The 16878-nt window shown below is 40.2% G+C and overlaps 1 protein-coding gene across 1 annotated transcript in view; it reads left to right on the forward strand.

Annotated features, from left to right (window-relative positions):
* ATP13A4 (ATPase 13A4) overlaps positions 1–16878 on the forward strand; it is a 118196-nt gene that overhangs the window by 27493 nt on the left and 73825 nt on the right. The window contains exon 2 of the mRNA XM_065942810.1: positions 10693–10866. Coding sequence (XP_065798882.1) covers positions 10693–10866 — 174 coding nt within the window. The remainder of the gene's footprint in view (positions 1–10692; positions 10867–16878) is intronic.

The following is a 16878-nucleotide window of genomic DNA, read 5'->3' on the forward strand; positions in this document are numbered from 1 at the left end:
GTGTGTGTGTGTGTGTGTTAGTCACTCAGTTGTGTCTGACTCTTTGGGACCCCATGGACTGTAGCCTGCCAGGCTGCTTTATCCTTGGAATTCTCCAGGCTAGAATTTTGGAGTGGGTTGCCATTTCCTTCTCCAGGGGATCTTCCTGGCCCAGGGATCAAACCCAGGTCTCCTGCATTGCCGGCAGATTCTTTACCATCTGAACCACCAGGAAAACTGAACTATAAGGTGAAAAATCTATTAATTATCATCAAGATTAAGAAATAAGATAATGCCACTCCAGTTTGGGGAAAAACCAGTTGTAGTGGACACTAGTGGAACCATTGAAAAATCTGAATATAGTTTGTATTCTAGTTGAGATTAAAAACTCATAGACATGGAGAAATAGAGGCCAGTGATTGAAAAAGCAAATTATAAAAGAGTATTTATAGTACAATTTCATTTTGATAAAAGAAACATGTATGCAGTAAATTGTTAACTGTGACTCTGGGTTATGGAGATTTAAAACTATATTTTTCTTTTCTGATTTAAAATGAACAAGTATTGCTTCTGTAATAGCAAAGGCATAAAACAAATACCTGCAATTATATCATAACTATCTGGCCCAGCTTAAGTGTACTGAATTACCCTTTAGTTGGGTGTGGCATTCCAGGATATTTCAACAAACTAGAAATTCTGGCCTCCTTTTTGTTCCACTACTCTTCTAAACTTTCCATTTTTATTGTGGTCACTCATCTCCCTATCACCCAGCCTAACTTCATCTCCTGCCACTTTGGTCCATTAATTGCTTGAAATTCTCCAGCAAATTAGGAAGCCTCTTTTCTGTCAGTCAAAACCAGAATCATGCCTCATGGCTTGATAGTGCCATCTTACAGAATTGTGAGAAACCTTCCCTAAGGAAGTGGTCAAGTCTGAATACCAGTAATGGAAATGAATAATGTAGTTTTGTCACACTGGGGAATTACGATGTTCAGTTGATGAATAAGGCACAGTGGCCAGGAAGTCATACAATGTCACAATGGGAGTGGTGTGCCAGCTCCCATCCTTGGGGTCAGGCATGGGGCTTCTTGCATGTGGCATGCTCCCTCTTTCACAGGGCAGTCTAACGGTCTCAGGTAAGTGGTCTGCACAATATGTTGGCAGTAATTTGCACAAATGGTACTGTAGGAAGCACCCTCTATTTTTCCCTTAAAGGAATGTTGAAGCTTGAGTGAAGGCCACATGGGCAGCTGTGAAGTAGAGGCAGGCATCTCCATGGAAGGGATTTATAACCATAATGTGCATCTATGAGGGGACTGCAAGCTGGTCATATAAGTGATATTTTTGAGGTTCCTATTGTTATAAGTACTACAGACATCAAAATTTAGAGGAACTTGAGAGATCATATAATTCCATCACCTCTGTGACAGAGTGAAAGTGAGGCCCAGACTGGGGAAAGGAATTATTTAATAGAATCAAGGTTCTGACTAGAACCCAGGATTCCCCCTTTCCAAGCCAGTCCTTTCCCCTCTGCACTGGTGTTTGCAAATCTATGACTCTCACGTGTTATCACTATGGGTCCAAGGATTTGTATGTCCAACAAGCTTTCGCAGCTTCCATAGGCAAAAGCATAAACCGATCATTTTAAAAGCTGTCAAATAAATGTGCAGAAAAAGTGTACAACCAATTTAATAGTAAATCAAAACTCATACGGCCATTGCACAGGTCAGAAGACAGAACACTGCTAGCATTCCAGATGTTTTCCTGAGGCCCTCCCTAACCATAACTCATCTCTGTCACTCAATATAGAAATAACCTTTTGCTTTCTGTAATTCTTATTTTCTTACCTTTAAAATATTTTTTCTAACCATTCAATGACAATATTTTTGAAACTTATACAATTAAATCACATTGATTATACTCTTTTGTGTTTTGCTTCTTCTGCTTATTTTTGAGATATATCCATATTATTGCATAAAATTAGAGTTTGTTCATTTTCATTGTATCAGAACAGATCATTATAAGACTATACTTTAAAAATGTCAGTTTCATTGTTGATGGACATTTGGATTGCTTCCAGCTTTGATTTTTTTAATATTCGTGTCTTCTGGTACACACATGCATACATTTCTGCAGAGAAGGTTCTTACCAGTGAAAGATATACAGGCTGGATAGTACAGCAATGTTAAGAAAGAGCTGATTCTAAAAAGATGGTAAGTAGTGATTATAGGCATACTTTTCACCCATCTCCTCTGTATGGAAAAGATTTTAGGCCATCTCAACAAGAGAGCTTGGTAATTTTCAGGATGGTGATTTTCCAAATAATTTTTGTCTATAGAAGACCTTGTTGAAGTATGCACCTGAAACGGAAGATCAATATATTTATACTGATTTTATATTGCTTGAACAGATCGAAATGGAATTGTTCAGTTTGAGAGGAGTACCAGCTTCTGGGTCTCAGCTCACTTTCCGGTGCATGATGTAGTCATTAGTAAGGTTGTCTGAAAACAAAACAGGCTTACCCAGGAAGTAGGGTTTGCTTAATTGGAGGTCTGGATGTTTCATATTGTGAGAGAAATGCAGGCTTATCTCTGATCTTTCCTTCTCTCAGAGTTCAGATACCATACTTCCCCCATCTTTCGTTTATAATATCCTATGGTAAGTGACAAACAATCATATCTGGGGATAGAGGTCAACAAGAATCCTTGGGGATACAATCTACTGTTAAGATAAATTCTCCACTGCTTGAGGGTGGAACTATGACTTTGGAAGAAGATCATCGCTTTTTCCGATGCTTTCTGTGTGTGTGCCCTAGTTTGAGAATTCTCCTATGGTCTCAGATTTCTCCTCTTGAAAAATGATATTTGACTGGATGTTTGCTAAGATTCATTACTTGCTAACAGTCTGGCATTGTCATTCTTGGCATCTCTGTTTAGCAGTCTGGTGATATTTAATAATGTCATCAGAGCCATTTGTTCACTCAAAAAACTTTTAGAGGGCCTATTTTATTCCAGGACGTATTCTGCTGTGTACCAGGGCTTCAGCAATGAACAAGACAGACAGACTCTCTGCTTCTGTGAAACTTACATTCTAGGAATCTATCATGAAAAAAATAAACAAATAAAAATATATCAGATAAAAATAGGGGCTTGTAGAGATTTAAAAAGGATGATGGGAAGAGCATGATTGGATAGCTTCTTTAGACTGTGTGGTTGGGGAAGCTGAGATCTGAGTGATAATGTGGGGTGGACAGCCATGTTAGGGCATCTCTGAGGGTTTATCAATTAACCTTAAGTCTAACAGCCCTTGTAATAAGAACAACTTCTATTTAAATTGTATGTTTGCCACTGTTATCCCATTTCTTTGTCAACAACAGTTTTGTGAGGCAGGCATTACTATTATTATTTAGGTTGGGGTAGTGACTTCCAGATGCTGACATTAGTAAGTAGCAGAAACAGGTCTTGAACTCAGAGTTTGGTCTTTACATGTAGTGTTTCCCCCCTGCTCTGCTGTCTGAGTCTCTCTTCTGTGTACTGAGGAGGCTTTCCAGATGGGATGCTATCTCAGATACTGATCTATCTGAGGCCTACCAGTCTTAACACTACTCAGACATCACCCGCAAGGAAAGTTTTCATTTCAGCATCACATGGAAATCTAGAAAATGCATCTTGCCCAATATTACCAGCCCAGAAAATGATGTTGATTGTAGAAACCACTGTCTGGTTGCTGGGTGGTGTCCCTCTGTCCTATTTCCTCTCCCTCTGCAGTTTGAAGCTTGTGAAAACCTGTTTAAGAGGAACCTAAGAACCTGTCTGGTTGGTGCATCCATTAGCTCAAATGTGAATAATTGGCAAGAATTCAAGCACTATCCCCCGCCAGATGAGACTCTCAGAGGGCCGGGGCGGGAGTGTCTTCATGAGAGGTGACCCTATTGGTGGAAAGACTTTTCTCTGCTGCCTACCAGCTGGGTGACTCTGAGGACTTTCCTTAACCTCCCTGAACTTTACCTTTCTTATCTCACCTCCAGATGATATTACCTTCTTTGTAGGGTTGTGAGGATTAAAGCAGAGTGTGAAAAAATAGATATTTAGGGTGACTGGTACACAATGACGAGTTATTATTTATATAAACTGTATGTTTCACGAGCTTTAGCCAAGTTTGGGAGGACAATTATCTACAGGGCAGGGTGTCACTAATGGGTGGGAGAAGTTGCTTTTCTGTCAGCTAACTGGCCTGACACGGAGGTGTTTCCACAGCCCAGGCTGGCAGCCTCCTGATCTGAGAAAAGGAAATCCTGATTAGGTTGAAGGACACTGAAGCCCCAAACTCGTTTGTTCTTCCTCCTTCCAGAACCAGACTGCTGCCCACCTGGAATGTCCAGCTGGGCAGAGGCCTCTGTCCCTGCCTTTGTCCAAGGGCCCCAGCCTTAGGATTGTCACGAGAGGTCTGCCTGCTATTTGTGAAAGGGCAGAGATGCAAGTGAGCTTTTTAGGGGTTTGGCAAACTCTCTTTTGGTCAGTGGCTTAGAGGACATGTTCTAGAATCCCAAAGTCCCACCCAAAGTTGCATTGTCTGTCCATACAAGAGGTGGTTGATTGGAACACCACAATACACGGACCTGTACTACGGTAAACTGGCATTTTGTTCTTCAATGAACTCTGAGGTCCTGAGGCAAGATAGGGCTCTGTGAGGTGAAGGGAAATGTCCTGGTGGCTGGGCCAGAGTGACAGTGGGGGCGTGGTTCAGGTCGGGGAGGGATGCAGGTGCAGTCCATAGGGGCGTTTGACTTTCTCTCTTAACTCCTATTTCCTGATCTGCCGAATAAATTGTTGTGACCACTATTGAACTTAGTGGTCATTTGGCATTAAGTCCTTTTTGACAATAGATTTCAATGTCAAAATTTTTAATTCTCTTCTGGGTGCTGAGGATGACGTCTGAGGCACTAGGACCTAGAGATCTGCTTAGATGAGGGAAGCTCAAATCCTAAAGCAGGCTTCTCAACTTCCTCACTACTTTGGGCCACATAATTTTTTGCTGTGGAGTTTTGGGGGTAGCTGTCCTCTGAATTATAGGATGTTTAGCAGCCTTCCTGCCCTCTACCCATCAGATGTCTGTAGCACATCTCACTCAGGTGAGAGTGACCCCAAATGTCTCCAGACATTGCCAAATGTCCCCCGAGGGTCAAGATCAGTCCTGGTTGAGAACCACTGGCCTACAGTGAGAGGTTGTATTTCCAGTGAGGAGGACCCGGATGAAATGAAAAATAGAAGCTGACATAGACCCTCAGTGCTGGGGAAAAGGGAGAGCCTGGCAGAGATCATGGGACATGAGGAGCACCTGCTCATTTCAAGGGGGGCATCTCCTACTCGCTCTGACTGATTCTTCCTACCTTTTTTCCTTAAGACTTCAGATCCTCACAGTTAGTGGTCCATAATCTTTGGTTCATGACATACTCGTTCTCTGTCCACGCTGTATAGCATTAATTTAGTCATTTAATTAATTCCTTATAGTAATGTGATGACCCCACCACTCAAATAAAATCTAGAATTTTGACAATAACCTACATCTGACGGAGTCGTCCCTCTTTCCCTATCTCACCCCAACAGAAGTAACCCATTGTCCTGTACCTCGTGGTCATTACTCCCTTATCTTCCTCTCTGTGTAGTTTTCTTTTCTCTAAGTGTATCCTAAAAGTAACCTGAAAATTTTAGTTGTTTTTAGCTTTATAAAAAGATGACCATGCAGATGTGAGCCTTTGCACTGTCCGTTTTCATTTACCATTGTTTTACTAACGTCATCCCTACCCTTGGGTGTTGCTGGGAGCTGATTTATTTGAAGTGCCATGTCAGGTCTTATAGGACCTATTACGTCCATAGCACCTCTCACCAGGTGACGGCCAGACGGTCCTATAGTGTGAACACACCGCGGAGTATCATCTTCTGTCTCACTGGGTGGTATCGGGTTAGTTCCTGGGCTATTTTGTACAAGTCTCTTTGTGCTCCCTATTGGTTCTTTTTTAAAAAAAATATTTATTGAAGTAGTAGTTGATTTGCAATGTTGTATTAGTTTCAGGGTTACAGCAAAGTGATTCATATATGTATGTGTCTATGTGTGTGTGTGTGTGTGTGTGTGTGTGTGTGTGCGTATACATATATACACACACATGTATACATATATACTTTTTCAGGTTCTTTTCCCATATAGGTTATTACAAAATAGTGAGTCGAGTTTCCCGTGCTATACAGTAAGTCTTTGTTGTTTATCTATTTTATATACAGTAATGTGTATATGTTAACCCCAAATTCCTCATTTATCGTTCCTCCCACACCTCTCTCCTTTGATAACCATAAGTTTGTTCTCTGTGTCTGTGAGTCTGTTTCTGTTTTGTAAATAAGTTCATTTGTGTCATCTTTTTAGTCCCCAGTTGATTCTTACAGTGCAAGAATGTGAGTATAGGATGGTCACAATTTCTCATTTAATTTTAAAGAAAGAGTACAACTTCTATGTGAAAATAATTGGGGCACCAATTTAAAGTTTTAAGAAATACTTACCAGGCCAACAAGAAACCTTTCTGCAGGTCATTCTTTTTGAGCCTCCAGTTTACAATTACATCATTCAGGTTGAGAATTTCTCACCTGAATGGAGGAGTTAAATTAACTTAGGGGACACTTATGAAATCATTCTTTAGCATTAAAGAATGACAAACAGGAAACAACCCAGGCAGAAATTTGTATAGAATGTGTGGTTAAAATCAGCAGGGAGTTAAACCGTGTTGTTTTAGCATAACTTATTGTACTGCTTGAAAAGGTAGCAAAACATCATCTTCAAGTGCAACATTTGAAAATAAGGGAGAAGAAATTATCTTTAGGGAGGTAAGCTTTTAAAAAATGAATCACTTTAGCTTTCCAAATTTTAATGAAGCTAGAAGAGAAAAGCAAAATTGTCTTAAAGAGAATAAATGGCTCCCAGGCCAACAGGATCTGACTGTAATTGATCAAATATATTTAAAGAAAGCATGTTAGTCAGGATGACAGAAGATTCCAGAGCCCAGTTTAAGCGCTGTGTTTGCATATGGCTCCACCTGCAGGATAATCACAATTGTGGAGGTTGGAAAAAGAGCAAACTCTTAACACCCACACATGTATTTATCTGGTCTATGTGACAGGTACATGCATCCCTCTCTCTCTCTCATGACGCCCCTGTCTCTGGGATTGTTTAACTGGAGACTTCTCTGGGAGGTGTTCTGTCAGTCTCTGGGTCTGGAAGGCTGAAGGCCATTCTCAGGACTCAGTGGCCCCCAGGCGATCAGATCACCTCAGGGAGCTTTTTGGAGTCAGTCAGTGCTCCGCTTTGCCGGTCACCCTCTCCCTCCCCTGCATTTCCGTGAGGTCCTGTCCTCACACTTCTCCTTTCACTAGGTGCTTGCCTAGTATCAGGTCCCAAGTTCACACACAGAGTGTAAATTCTTTAAGATCAGCCTTGATTTGGACTTAGCCCTCTAGTGAAGGGTCTTTTCTAGACTCTGGGAACCCCCTGAATCTCTATGGAGAACTTTATGTGTGTGTATTTCTGAGGAGAAGATCTGTAGACTCTCAAGGAGTTCTGTTGGCCAAGGTGATTTAGATCACTGCTTGGGGCTTCCTTGGTGGCTCAGACAGTAAAGAAACTGCCTGCAGTGCAGGAGACTCAGTTCGATCCCTGGGTCAGGAAGATCCCCTGGAGAAGGGAATGGCAACCCACTCCAGTCTTCTTGCCTGGAGAATTCCATGGGCAAAGGAGCCTGGTGGGCTATAGTTCATAGAGCTGTAAAGAGTTGGACACAACTGAGGAACTCACACTTTTCATTTTCAAGGAATATAGTTTGACTTCTTGAGTACATGGGAGAAGGGAGAAGGCCTATACACCTAGAAGTCTGACTTTTGGCCCTTAGGGGTACAAAGGATTTAGATGCCCTGGGACAGAGGGAGGAGGAGAATCTGTGGGTTGGAGCGGGGTGAACAAAGGGACAGCTTGCTATTCTGTAATGCACGTAGACTGCCAAGAGAGTAATATTTTGGGGACACTTGCCCAACAATTTTTTTTTTTTTTGGTCTGATGGACTCTTTTTCTGTGGGACAGTGTGGGTGGAGTGCAGGGTAGTAGGATTTCAGAGACATGTAATGCATTCTGCAATGCAGGAAAGAAATTGCTATGGGTTGATAAGAAACCACATTGTACACAGTTTTACCATTTTAAACTCAGTATCTATGAATAGTCCCTGCAATGTCTGCAATTTGCTGTACACTTAAAATTTTTTTTCTTAAATTGAACTTAAAAGCAAAATGAAGAAAGGCCTTAGAGTAGAAATGGTCAGCTCACATTACCTTCAGTGTGCTGCCTAGATCTGAACTTGAGGCTCAGTTCTGAGTCATTTATGAACATTGTGCATTGGAAAATTTATTTAGATCTTTTTCAAAGAGATCAAAGTGTGTGTAAAGTGCATGGTGAAAGGTTTTTCAGTGCTCCATCAATGTTAGCTACTGTCATTGTTTCCAAATCATTAGTTGCTAACAAAAACTATTACTATACTCACTTAAAACTCTAGTTTTCTTAGTTGGAAATTGAAGGTCATCACTCTTGCGTTACTTTGATAATGAACATAAATACACTTGGGAAACTACAGAAAGTTCTCATTGACTAGCCTGTAAAAGAACACACAGTGATAGGGAGATTTGCGCTTATGTTAGGGACAGAACTGGCATAACTTCAGCATAATTAAACTAGAGGCTTAGTTGAATGGCAAGATAAAGAAGCACTTAAATGTAATATTTTTAAAAAGGTGAAAAAATGACTGGTTGGGAAGGGTGGGTAGAGATGATTTGTTCCACAGTGTAAGAGTGTAATGAAAGCACATGGAAAAAGATGGTGGGATGGACTCAGGACAGGTCTGGAGTTTAGAATTGGTACCCTGCTTGGTATGAAACCAACAAAGCATTGCTTCCAGTGTGGTGAGGGTACAGAAACATCCCAGGTTTGGAATCTGGGGAGTGACAACTGGAGTGTGGGACAGAAGAATATTTATGTCAGGATAGATAGTCTACTTTGCAAAGTCAGTCAAGAGCTTGTATTTCTGCCATGAGGTGAACATTTTATCAAAGATGTGCCAGATATGAACACTACCTAAGGAAGCTATCGGCACCTGTGTGTGCTGCTAATAAGAAAAAGGAACCCAGTAATTACACCTGCAAGCAGCTTTCAGCCAAGTATCACAGGAACTTTCCTGCTAATACATCTTTATCAAGTGAGACAGGAAAGTTGGAGGATTTAAAGTTGTATGTTCCAGATCCCCTTTTTTCCTACCAGGCAATTCTAACAAAAGTAGAACAGTTGATACTAAGAATTCTTAGATCTAAATGCCAGTAAGCTATGTCGAATTTCCAACTGAATTTTGGGTCTATGTTCCAGGAAATGGTAATGTAGCAGCAGCAGCAGTAATTACTTATGTTAGCACTTTTACATACTAACTCATTTAAACTTCACAGCAACCCTGGGAAGTGAGTGCAGTCACCACCCTCATTTTATGGATGACAAGGCAAGAAATTAAAAGGTTAACTTACTTGTTCAACCTCACATCCAGTAAACCAAAGACTAGGTTTTGAACCCCAAGTATCTTGATTCAGAGAATGTGCTTTTAAATCAGACATGCTCCTTCCTCTCAACCTTAGTTATTATACTTAAGGTGCAGTATACCTATGACTTTGTGGGCTATAGCTGTGGGATAGAGACCATAAACTTCAGGGGTGGTTTTCTGTTCTGTCCCAGGCTTTCCTTGGAAGGAAAAAGTTTGTCCAGATTACAAATTTATTAGAGGTCAGACCTTGTTAATCTTTGCATTCTCTATGATCTTCTATTCCCCTCATGGCACATAGCACCTGCTCAGTAAGCAAAAACTGAAATAAATCAAATAGTCTCTATGGTTTTTTCCCCCTTAATATAGAATTCTTTTTGCTACTGAACAAGAGAGGAGGGTAGAAAGGCCTAATTGTCTTTACCCCAAATCCCCAAATGCAAGCTGAGATTTAGTCACCAAATCCTGACTCCAAACTCAAGGCCTGGTTCCAGCTCCCGCCACGCCGCTCCCTTCCCTGTTCTTCCCACAAAGCTGCTGGTCTCAGCTAGGGGAATCTTCCATTGTTTCCATCACCCAGTCCTTCTCACACTTGGCTCGTGGTCACATCTGTGAAGGTTATGGATCAAGTTCAAGACTTGAAAGCTGATGAATCTGGATTTGAATCTTGACAGCAGAACTTGCTAGCTCTGTGACCTTGGACAAATCATTACATTCAGCCTTTCTGAGCTCAGCCTCATCATTTATGAAGTGAGGGTTATATTATCCTATTCAGAGGATGCTTGGGAGACTTAAGCAAGGTGATGTATCATGTAGTAAAGTGTTTGGCTCAGGGTAGCCAGGTGCTGAAATTGCAGAAATCAAATTTCTCCAGTTGGAATACAACTTCTTGGAAGTCTGAAATCACAGCTTATGAAGAATTTTTGTCAGGGATCTTTCTCCACTTTCTCAACCCCTCACTCTGTTCTTCTGTCCTCCCTTCAACTTCTTCAGCTTCTTCACACTCTGCACGTCCCCACACCAGTTTCGTCAGCAAAATTCCAATTTGTTCATTTGTTGTTTATTGTGCTTAACCAATATTTGTATTCATTTTGGTTCTGCCCCAGGAGATATTTGGCTACCGGACTCAGAGTTGCCGGAAAACCCTCTGCCTTGCTGGATCCATCTTCTCCTTTGGGATCCTTTCCTTGGTGTTTTACTGGAAACCCGCTTGGCACGTGTGGGCAAATTGCATCCCATGCTCCTTGCAAGAGGCAGATGTCGTGTTGCTGAGGACAACGGTAAGTGTGTCCTTGGTTCTCTACCTGGCAGCCCCTTCTCCTGAACATCTTGATATGGGATGTCTGTGGGGAGGTGAGCACAAGGCAGGCAGCGGCCAGAGGTCCAGCCTCCGGATCCATCTTAGCCTTACAGTTATTTACCAAAAATTTAATAATTTGTATGTGATGTGATTTCATTAAGAAGATCTAATTCATAGGGCATTCCTTCTAAATTTATGATTGTAGTGAATGTCAAAGTAGGGAGTGACACCTTAGGTTTGTTACTTAACCTTTTGGGAACTTAGTCTCTCTATTTGTAAAATAAAACTAGTAAAAGCACATGTTCTTTCTTGGATTGGTGTGAGGATGGAGTGAGATTACATTTGTAAAAGCCATTAACAAAGTGTAAATGGTTTGATCACTCTCATGTACAAATTGTAAATGATCTTTGATCATTATCAAAGGTCATTTTGTGTGTCTGTGTGTACATTTTTGTTTCCTCTTTCTCTTTTACTTTTTAAATTATGAAAATATGATAACATATTTACAGGAGACTTGGAAAATACAGAATAAAGTTATAGTACAAAATATACAGAATATATTTCCACTATATATTACAATTTTTTTAAAGTAGATAAATTTAGATTTTTAGTTAGAGTTTCAATATCAAACACTAAAAAATTAGTAGAATGATTATACAGAGAAGTAGAAGGATATAGTAGACCTGAAAAGCACTATGAACCAATTTGTGTGTGTATGTGTTTTTTTATCCAGCAACTTTACAGGCTTACTGAACAAAAGGGCTTGCTGTAGCCTAGATGCACCTACACCTAATGGCCTTGCTCATCTGGGTGCTATGTCCTTCCCTTACTGGCCATAGACATTTCCTTGTAGGACAGGACACATGGGGAAAGTACCCTTTAGCTAAGAATCCCCAACACTCATCTACACTCAATCAGGTTATGTCTCCTAGTTGCATGTTGGCTTTGCAACTGAACATACAGTGGAAAATCCAAAAAGGCATTGGTGTCTCAGGGAACTGCATTCCATCACTCCACCCCTAACTCTTTGAAAGGCTTTCTCTCATTTCACTGTCCTCTTCAACTAATCAGAGCCGTTGAAACCACCTTCCATCTTGCCTTTTTTATCTTGATTTCAACCTTAATTTTTAATTACCTGCTCTTGTGAGTCATTTTAAATGGATTTGCTATGCCAGAGGCTCTCCAAATAAATGAGGTGCTAAATTAGTCTTTATGTAATTAGAGAAGAACTCAATTATTTCAAACACTTCTACTATGTGAATCTTAGATAAAAATAAGCTTTGGGAGCCAAAGGTTTAAAAGTCTGCTGTTGGGTTATTTGCATTAAAATGACACCTTAAGAAAGATATTATTTGAATTATATTATAAAAGCTGAACAGTAAAGATTTCCCAGTAAGGAAACCTAGATGACTCCTACCTGAAACTGTGTTGTATATCTATTTTTTGGGTTATTAAAAAATCAGTACTTGGTATTTATCATCAATCTCGCACTGGTAAGATTACAGATCATTATCCTGGATACTGATTAGGTAGTCATTTTTTAACTGAAAAAAAAATAGTAATGTGATATACCGGCTGGAAGTCCTTAGCACCTAGCTTATTTTCTGTTCCCCTCCTCTTATTAAGCGCCTCGAAGAGTGAGATTTTTTCCAAATGATAAGAGTAATTACATTTCTATTTTATAATTTTAAAAGTGGCATTTTATTCATTATTCATCTACTCCTGAATTTTAACCAATATTTGTATCGATGCCGCATTTCTATGCAAATAACATGCTTTACATTCATTGGTGTTTTGAGTTCAGATGCTCCTGATGATTTCTGTAGTTTTTATCTTTATTATAATCACAACTACATTTTTTTCCTTTCATTGTCATTGTATGTCACATGTTGCCGAAGATGATGTGCAGAAAACTTTGTGATGATTGGCTGTTAGGCCTGACTCTAGGCATTTCATGTCTGTTTTCATAGGGAACATTTTGCCTTCAGTTTCACCTAAAGATGTCAAAGGTAGGGACTTTAATTTGAAAACTTCAAAATCCCACAAATCAGCCATGCAAATGACACCTGACCACCCAGAAGCTCATTAGCCACCAGCATGTGTGATCATGTTTCCTGGATCCCTTATTTCCTCCCCTCCCGTTCCTCTCCAGCCTTCTCTCTCCAAACCCAGGCTCCCCACATCAGCAACATTTTTTAAGGTAACCAGATAATTTGTCCATGATTTTACTCATACATTTCTTCTGATATTCCCTATTTCCTTCCTTCATTCTTTCACTTATTTGTTCATTCATTATTTGTTGAGCAAGCACCAATCACCTACCAGGCATTGTTACAGACACTGGGAATACAGCTATGAACAAAACAGATAGCACTCCCTCTTCTTACTGAGTGCCGTTCTGGAGAGGACTCAACTCATTTACACTTGCATGCACTCATCCAGACATTCTCTATACAGTAAATATAGAGAGTAGGTGTTCTGTCTCTACTTATTAAACCTACTCATTCCTGGACCATAAATCACCTTGTCTCTTCAATCTTTGTTGGTCCATTCTCTGTCCTAAGTCTGGGAGAAATTAATCACCTTTCCTTCATTCTCTTTTAGCTCTGTATTTTCAAGTCTCATTGCTATAATGCTTTCTGCAGTCTGCCTTCTATTAAAATGCTATTCGCTTTACATTTTACAAAGCAGCATTTCCTTGATTATATTATTTAATTCTCACAATAGCTGGGAAAATGGCATTATCATTTTTATCTTAGAGATGAGGATACAGAGAGGACAATAGCTTTGCCACCTGGTAAATGTCAGTCAGGATTTCCCTCTCCCTTCCTTTTTGTCTCTGTCCTTTCCTCCTCGCTTTATAAATTCGATGAGCACAGGTTGTATGTCAACCATAGTGCTAGCTCATGGGCAGGGCAGGGGGCAGGAAGTATTACAGTAAAATCAGGGTTCTTGACTTCACAGAATTCATCAGATCACTATACAAATAAATGCAAAAATCCAACAGCTACAAGTCTTACTGGGTTGGCCAAAAAGTTCATTGGAATTTTTCTGTTACATCTTATGGAAAAACTTGAATGAACTTACTGGCTAACACAATACCTATGAAAGTTTCATGGTTATCATAGGATTATAGGTAAGGAATTGACCAAGTCAAGAAAACAAGGAAAGACTTTTCTGAGCATCAGAGGATGATAAACATTAAAAGTGATGGTGGATGATGGGGAGGAGCACAGGGGGAATGGTCCAGGTAAAAGGGGTCACATGGATAAAGAAATTGAACCTGATTTCCTAATCTCTAAGCCCAGAGCTTCCCCCACTATGTTATAGTTCTTTTTATAACTTTTTCTCCATTAGACTAGAAGGTTTTTGGAGACAGTGGCCGTGGCTTTTCATTGTGTGTAGCACCTAGCTCATGGCCACAGCAGGTGCTCAATAATTATTTAATTAACTTAAATAAATGAGTTGAACCCGCAATAAATGGTTTCACAGATTCTACCAAAACTTTATCATGACAGTAAAGTGAAATACCATGATTGAGAAAGTAAGAGGACATAGTATTATGCTTCTTTTAGGTACTCATTCCTTTCTCTGAATTCTGTTTCCCCATCCCCCACTTTAAACTACTTTTTGGTTAAGAATTTAGCCAGAAATGCCTGAAATTTCATAAGCTGGCCTCTCTGAGATGATTTTCTGTTAAGGCAAATAGTCTTGAGGCTACTATCTTTTATAAGATAGGGCTATTTATATTGTGACTTATGATTTGCAAAGCATTTGCATATATGTTGTCTTATTTGGTCCTTACTGGTAGAGATTATTTTTTCCCTATTTTAAGAATGGAGACATAGAGAAGTTAAAAGAAAGGCTCAGGGTTCCAAAGCTGTAAGCAGTGAAAACAAAATTTATGGTGAGTTGTTAAGGACTTCTGTGGTTTTTTTTTTTTTTTTTTTTTTTTTTTGCATATAAACATGGATACAGTCTATTTGAAGTCTCAAGAATTGCAATTCTGGAGACAGATTTGGGTACCCTGAAAGAGTGTTCTGGCAAAGAAAGAGTGAGGGGCTAATAAGAATAAAAAGTCGTCACTGTTGCCTGAGGACAGTTGTGATTGACTCTGACACAAGTCAGAACATGTCTGTCCTTAAGAAATCACAGTTGTTTCTGAGTAGAGGTCTGATAAATAGACTGATGTAAGTTATCTTAGGGTAAGGGTCTGATAAGTATTTTGAATTTGTGGCAGGTGTTGTGGATGACTTCATCAGATCAAAAAGTCAGATTTCATCCAGGGTGAAAGGTGCATAAGTCACACTTCCTTAATAGTCTCCTGGCTCCATTTAAGAGTGCTCTCTTAGCAATACTGGCTCCATTTTGGTTTTCCTTTCACAGTTCTCCACATTTCTCCCTTCTGATAGAGATGTTTCTTTAGAAAGCATTGATGATCAACCACTTGGTTATTTGACATTAGCATTAGCCCCCTTGGCACTGGGGAGACTCATTCCCAGAGAGCCAGGTCCCACAGAGGAGAAAGAGAGCTGATCATGCAGAAGGTATATGATTTTAGAAAGTTTAGAGATCTCATAGCTTGAATTTTAAAACTTTAGTCATGAATCAGGTACAAAAAAAAATACTCACTAGTTTATAAATAACAGTTGGAACAAATTATATCTGCTTGCTCAGATGGCTGAAGTCTTTAATTATGTGTGGGGAAGACTTACAAGATTTGCATTTGCCCTTGACAAGCAATTTTAAGGAGGCTGTCTGGGCCAGAGAGTCCTTTTAGCAGTTTGAGTTAACAGGCCTCTTTTCCAGTATTATGCATTGGAGATGGTCTAGACAGGAATTCCCTGAGAAGGTGAGGTAGAACATTTATATCTCGAAGAAACAGGGGGAGAAACCACAGCTCCTCTGAGGACTTCTGTTCCCTAAGGGTCAGAATTAGTGCCGCTAATTCAGAATGACCACAATAGTCATAGACATTTTCATTAGGTCCTTACAATTATTGTTGTAATAATCAGTCAACAGTGCTATAAAAAGAAAGTTCAGAGAGATATGGATAGCAAGGAAAACATTGTGGTGGATAATCAGAGGAGCAGAGAGGAGCAGAGTGAGAGAGTCAGAGAAACAAAGAGAGCTCTCAGAAGCCTCAGAGGACTTTCCAGTTCTGAAACCCTTCAACAGAATTGTGAGTAGTTTCTCTGAGGGAAATGGATTAATTATTGTGTTTCCTGAGTCCTCAAAAATGCCTGTTGAGATATGTTTCCATTCTTGCCTTACATTTTTCTAATTGACTACATGGGTGAAAATGAAAGCGTTAAGTCGCTCAGTTGTGTCGGACTCTTTGCGACTCCCAGGACTGTAGTCCACCAGGGTCCTCTCTCCATGGAATTCTCCAGGCAAGAGTACTGGAGGGGGTAACCATTTCCTTCTCCAGGGTATCTTCCCTACCCAGTGATCTAACCCAGGTATCCTCCATCGCAGATGGATTCTTTACCATCTGTGTCACCAGGAAGCCCTGCATATGGAAACTAATTTAGGAATTTCAAAGAAGCCCCAGGTTGGCCAATTTTATTATAAATCATTCCAAGTGATTATAGTCCAGCAAGACAAATACTTGCAGAACTCAGGTCCATAGTTCTTATATGGAAGACCAGCAGATTCCAGAAGGAGACTGCCCTTAGAGAGTGAACTTCCCATATTCCAAGAGAAATTACTTACCAGAAAAAGAAAAAAGAGAAACAAAATCCTGAGAATAGAAGCTAGCAAACCAAACAAAACAGAAAGTGAAATCTTAAAGGCCACTGGAACAAATAGAGAAGATAGGGAGACAGATCCTAGAGGACAGTAGCTGGTAATAAAGGACAGCCTGCCTCCTACCAAGACAGGAGGTTCCAGCACAGAGGACTTACTGCCGTGTCAGGACAATGGTCCTAGGTTTCCTAGGCCACTGAAGAGACCACGGAGCACACTGGAATCTTGCAGTTACCTTACTCAG

Source organism: Muntiacus reevesi, chromosome 8 (genome assembly GCF_963930625.1).
Source record: "Muntiacus reevesi chromosome 8, mMunRee1.1, whole genome shotgun sequence".
Taxonomy (NCBI): domain Eukaryota; kingdom Metazoa; phylum Chordata; class Mammalia; order Artiodactyla; family Cervidae; genus Muntiacus; species Muntiacus reevesi.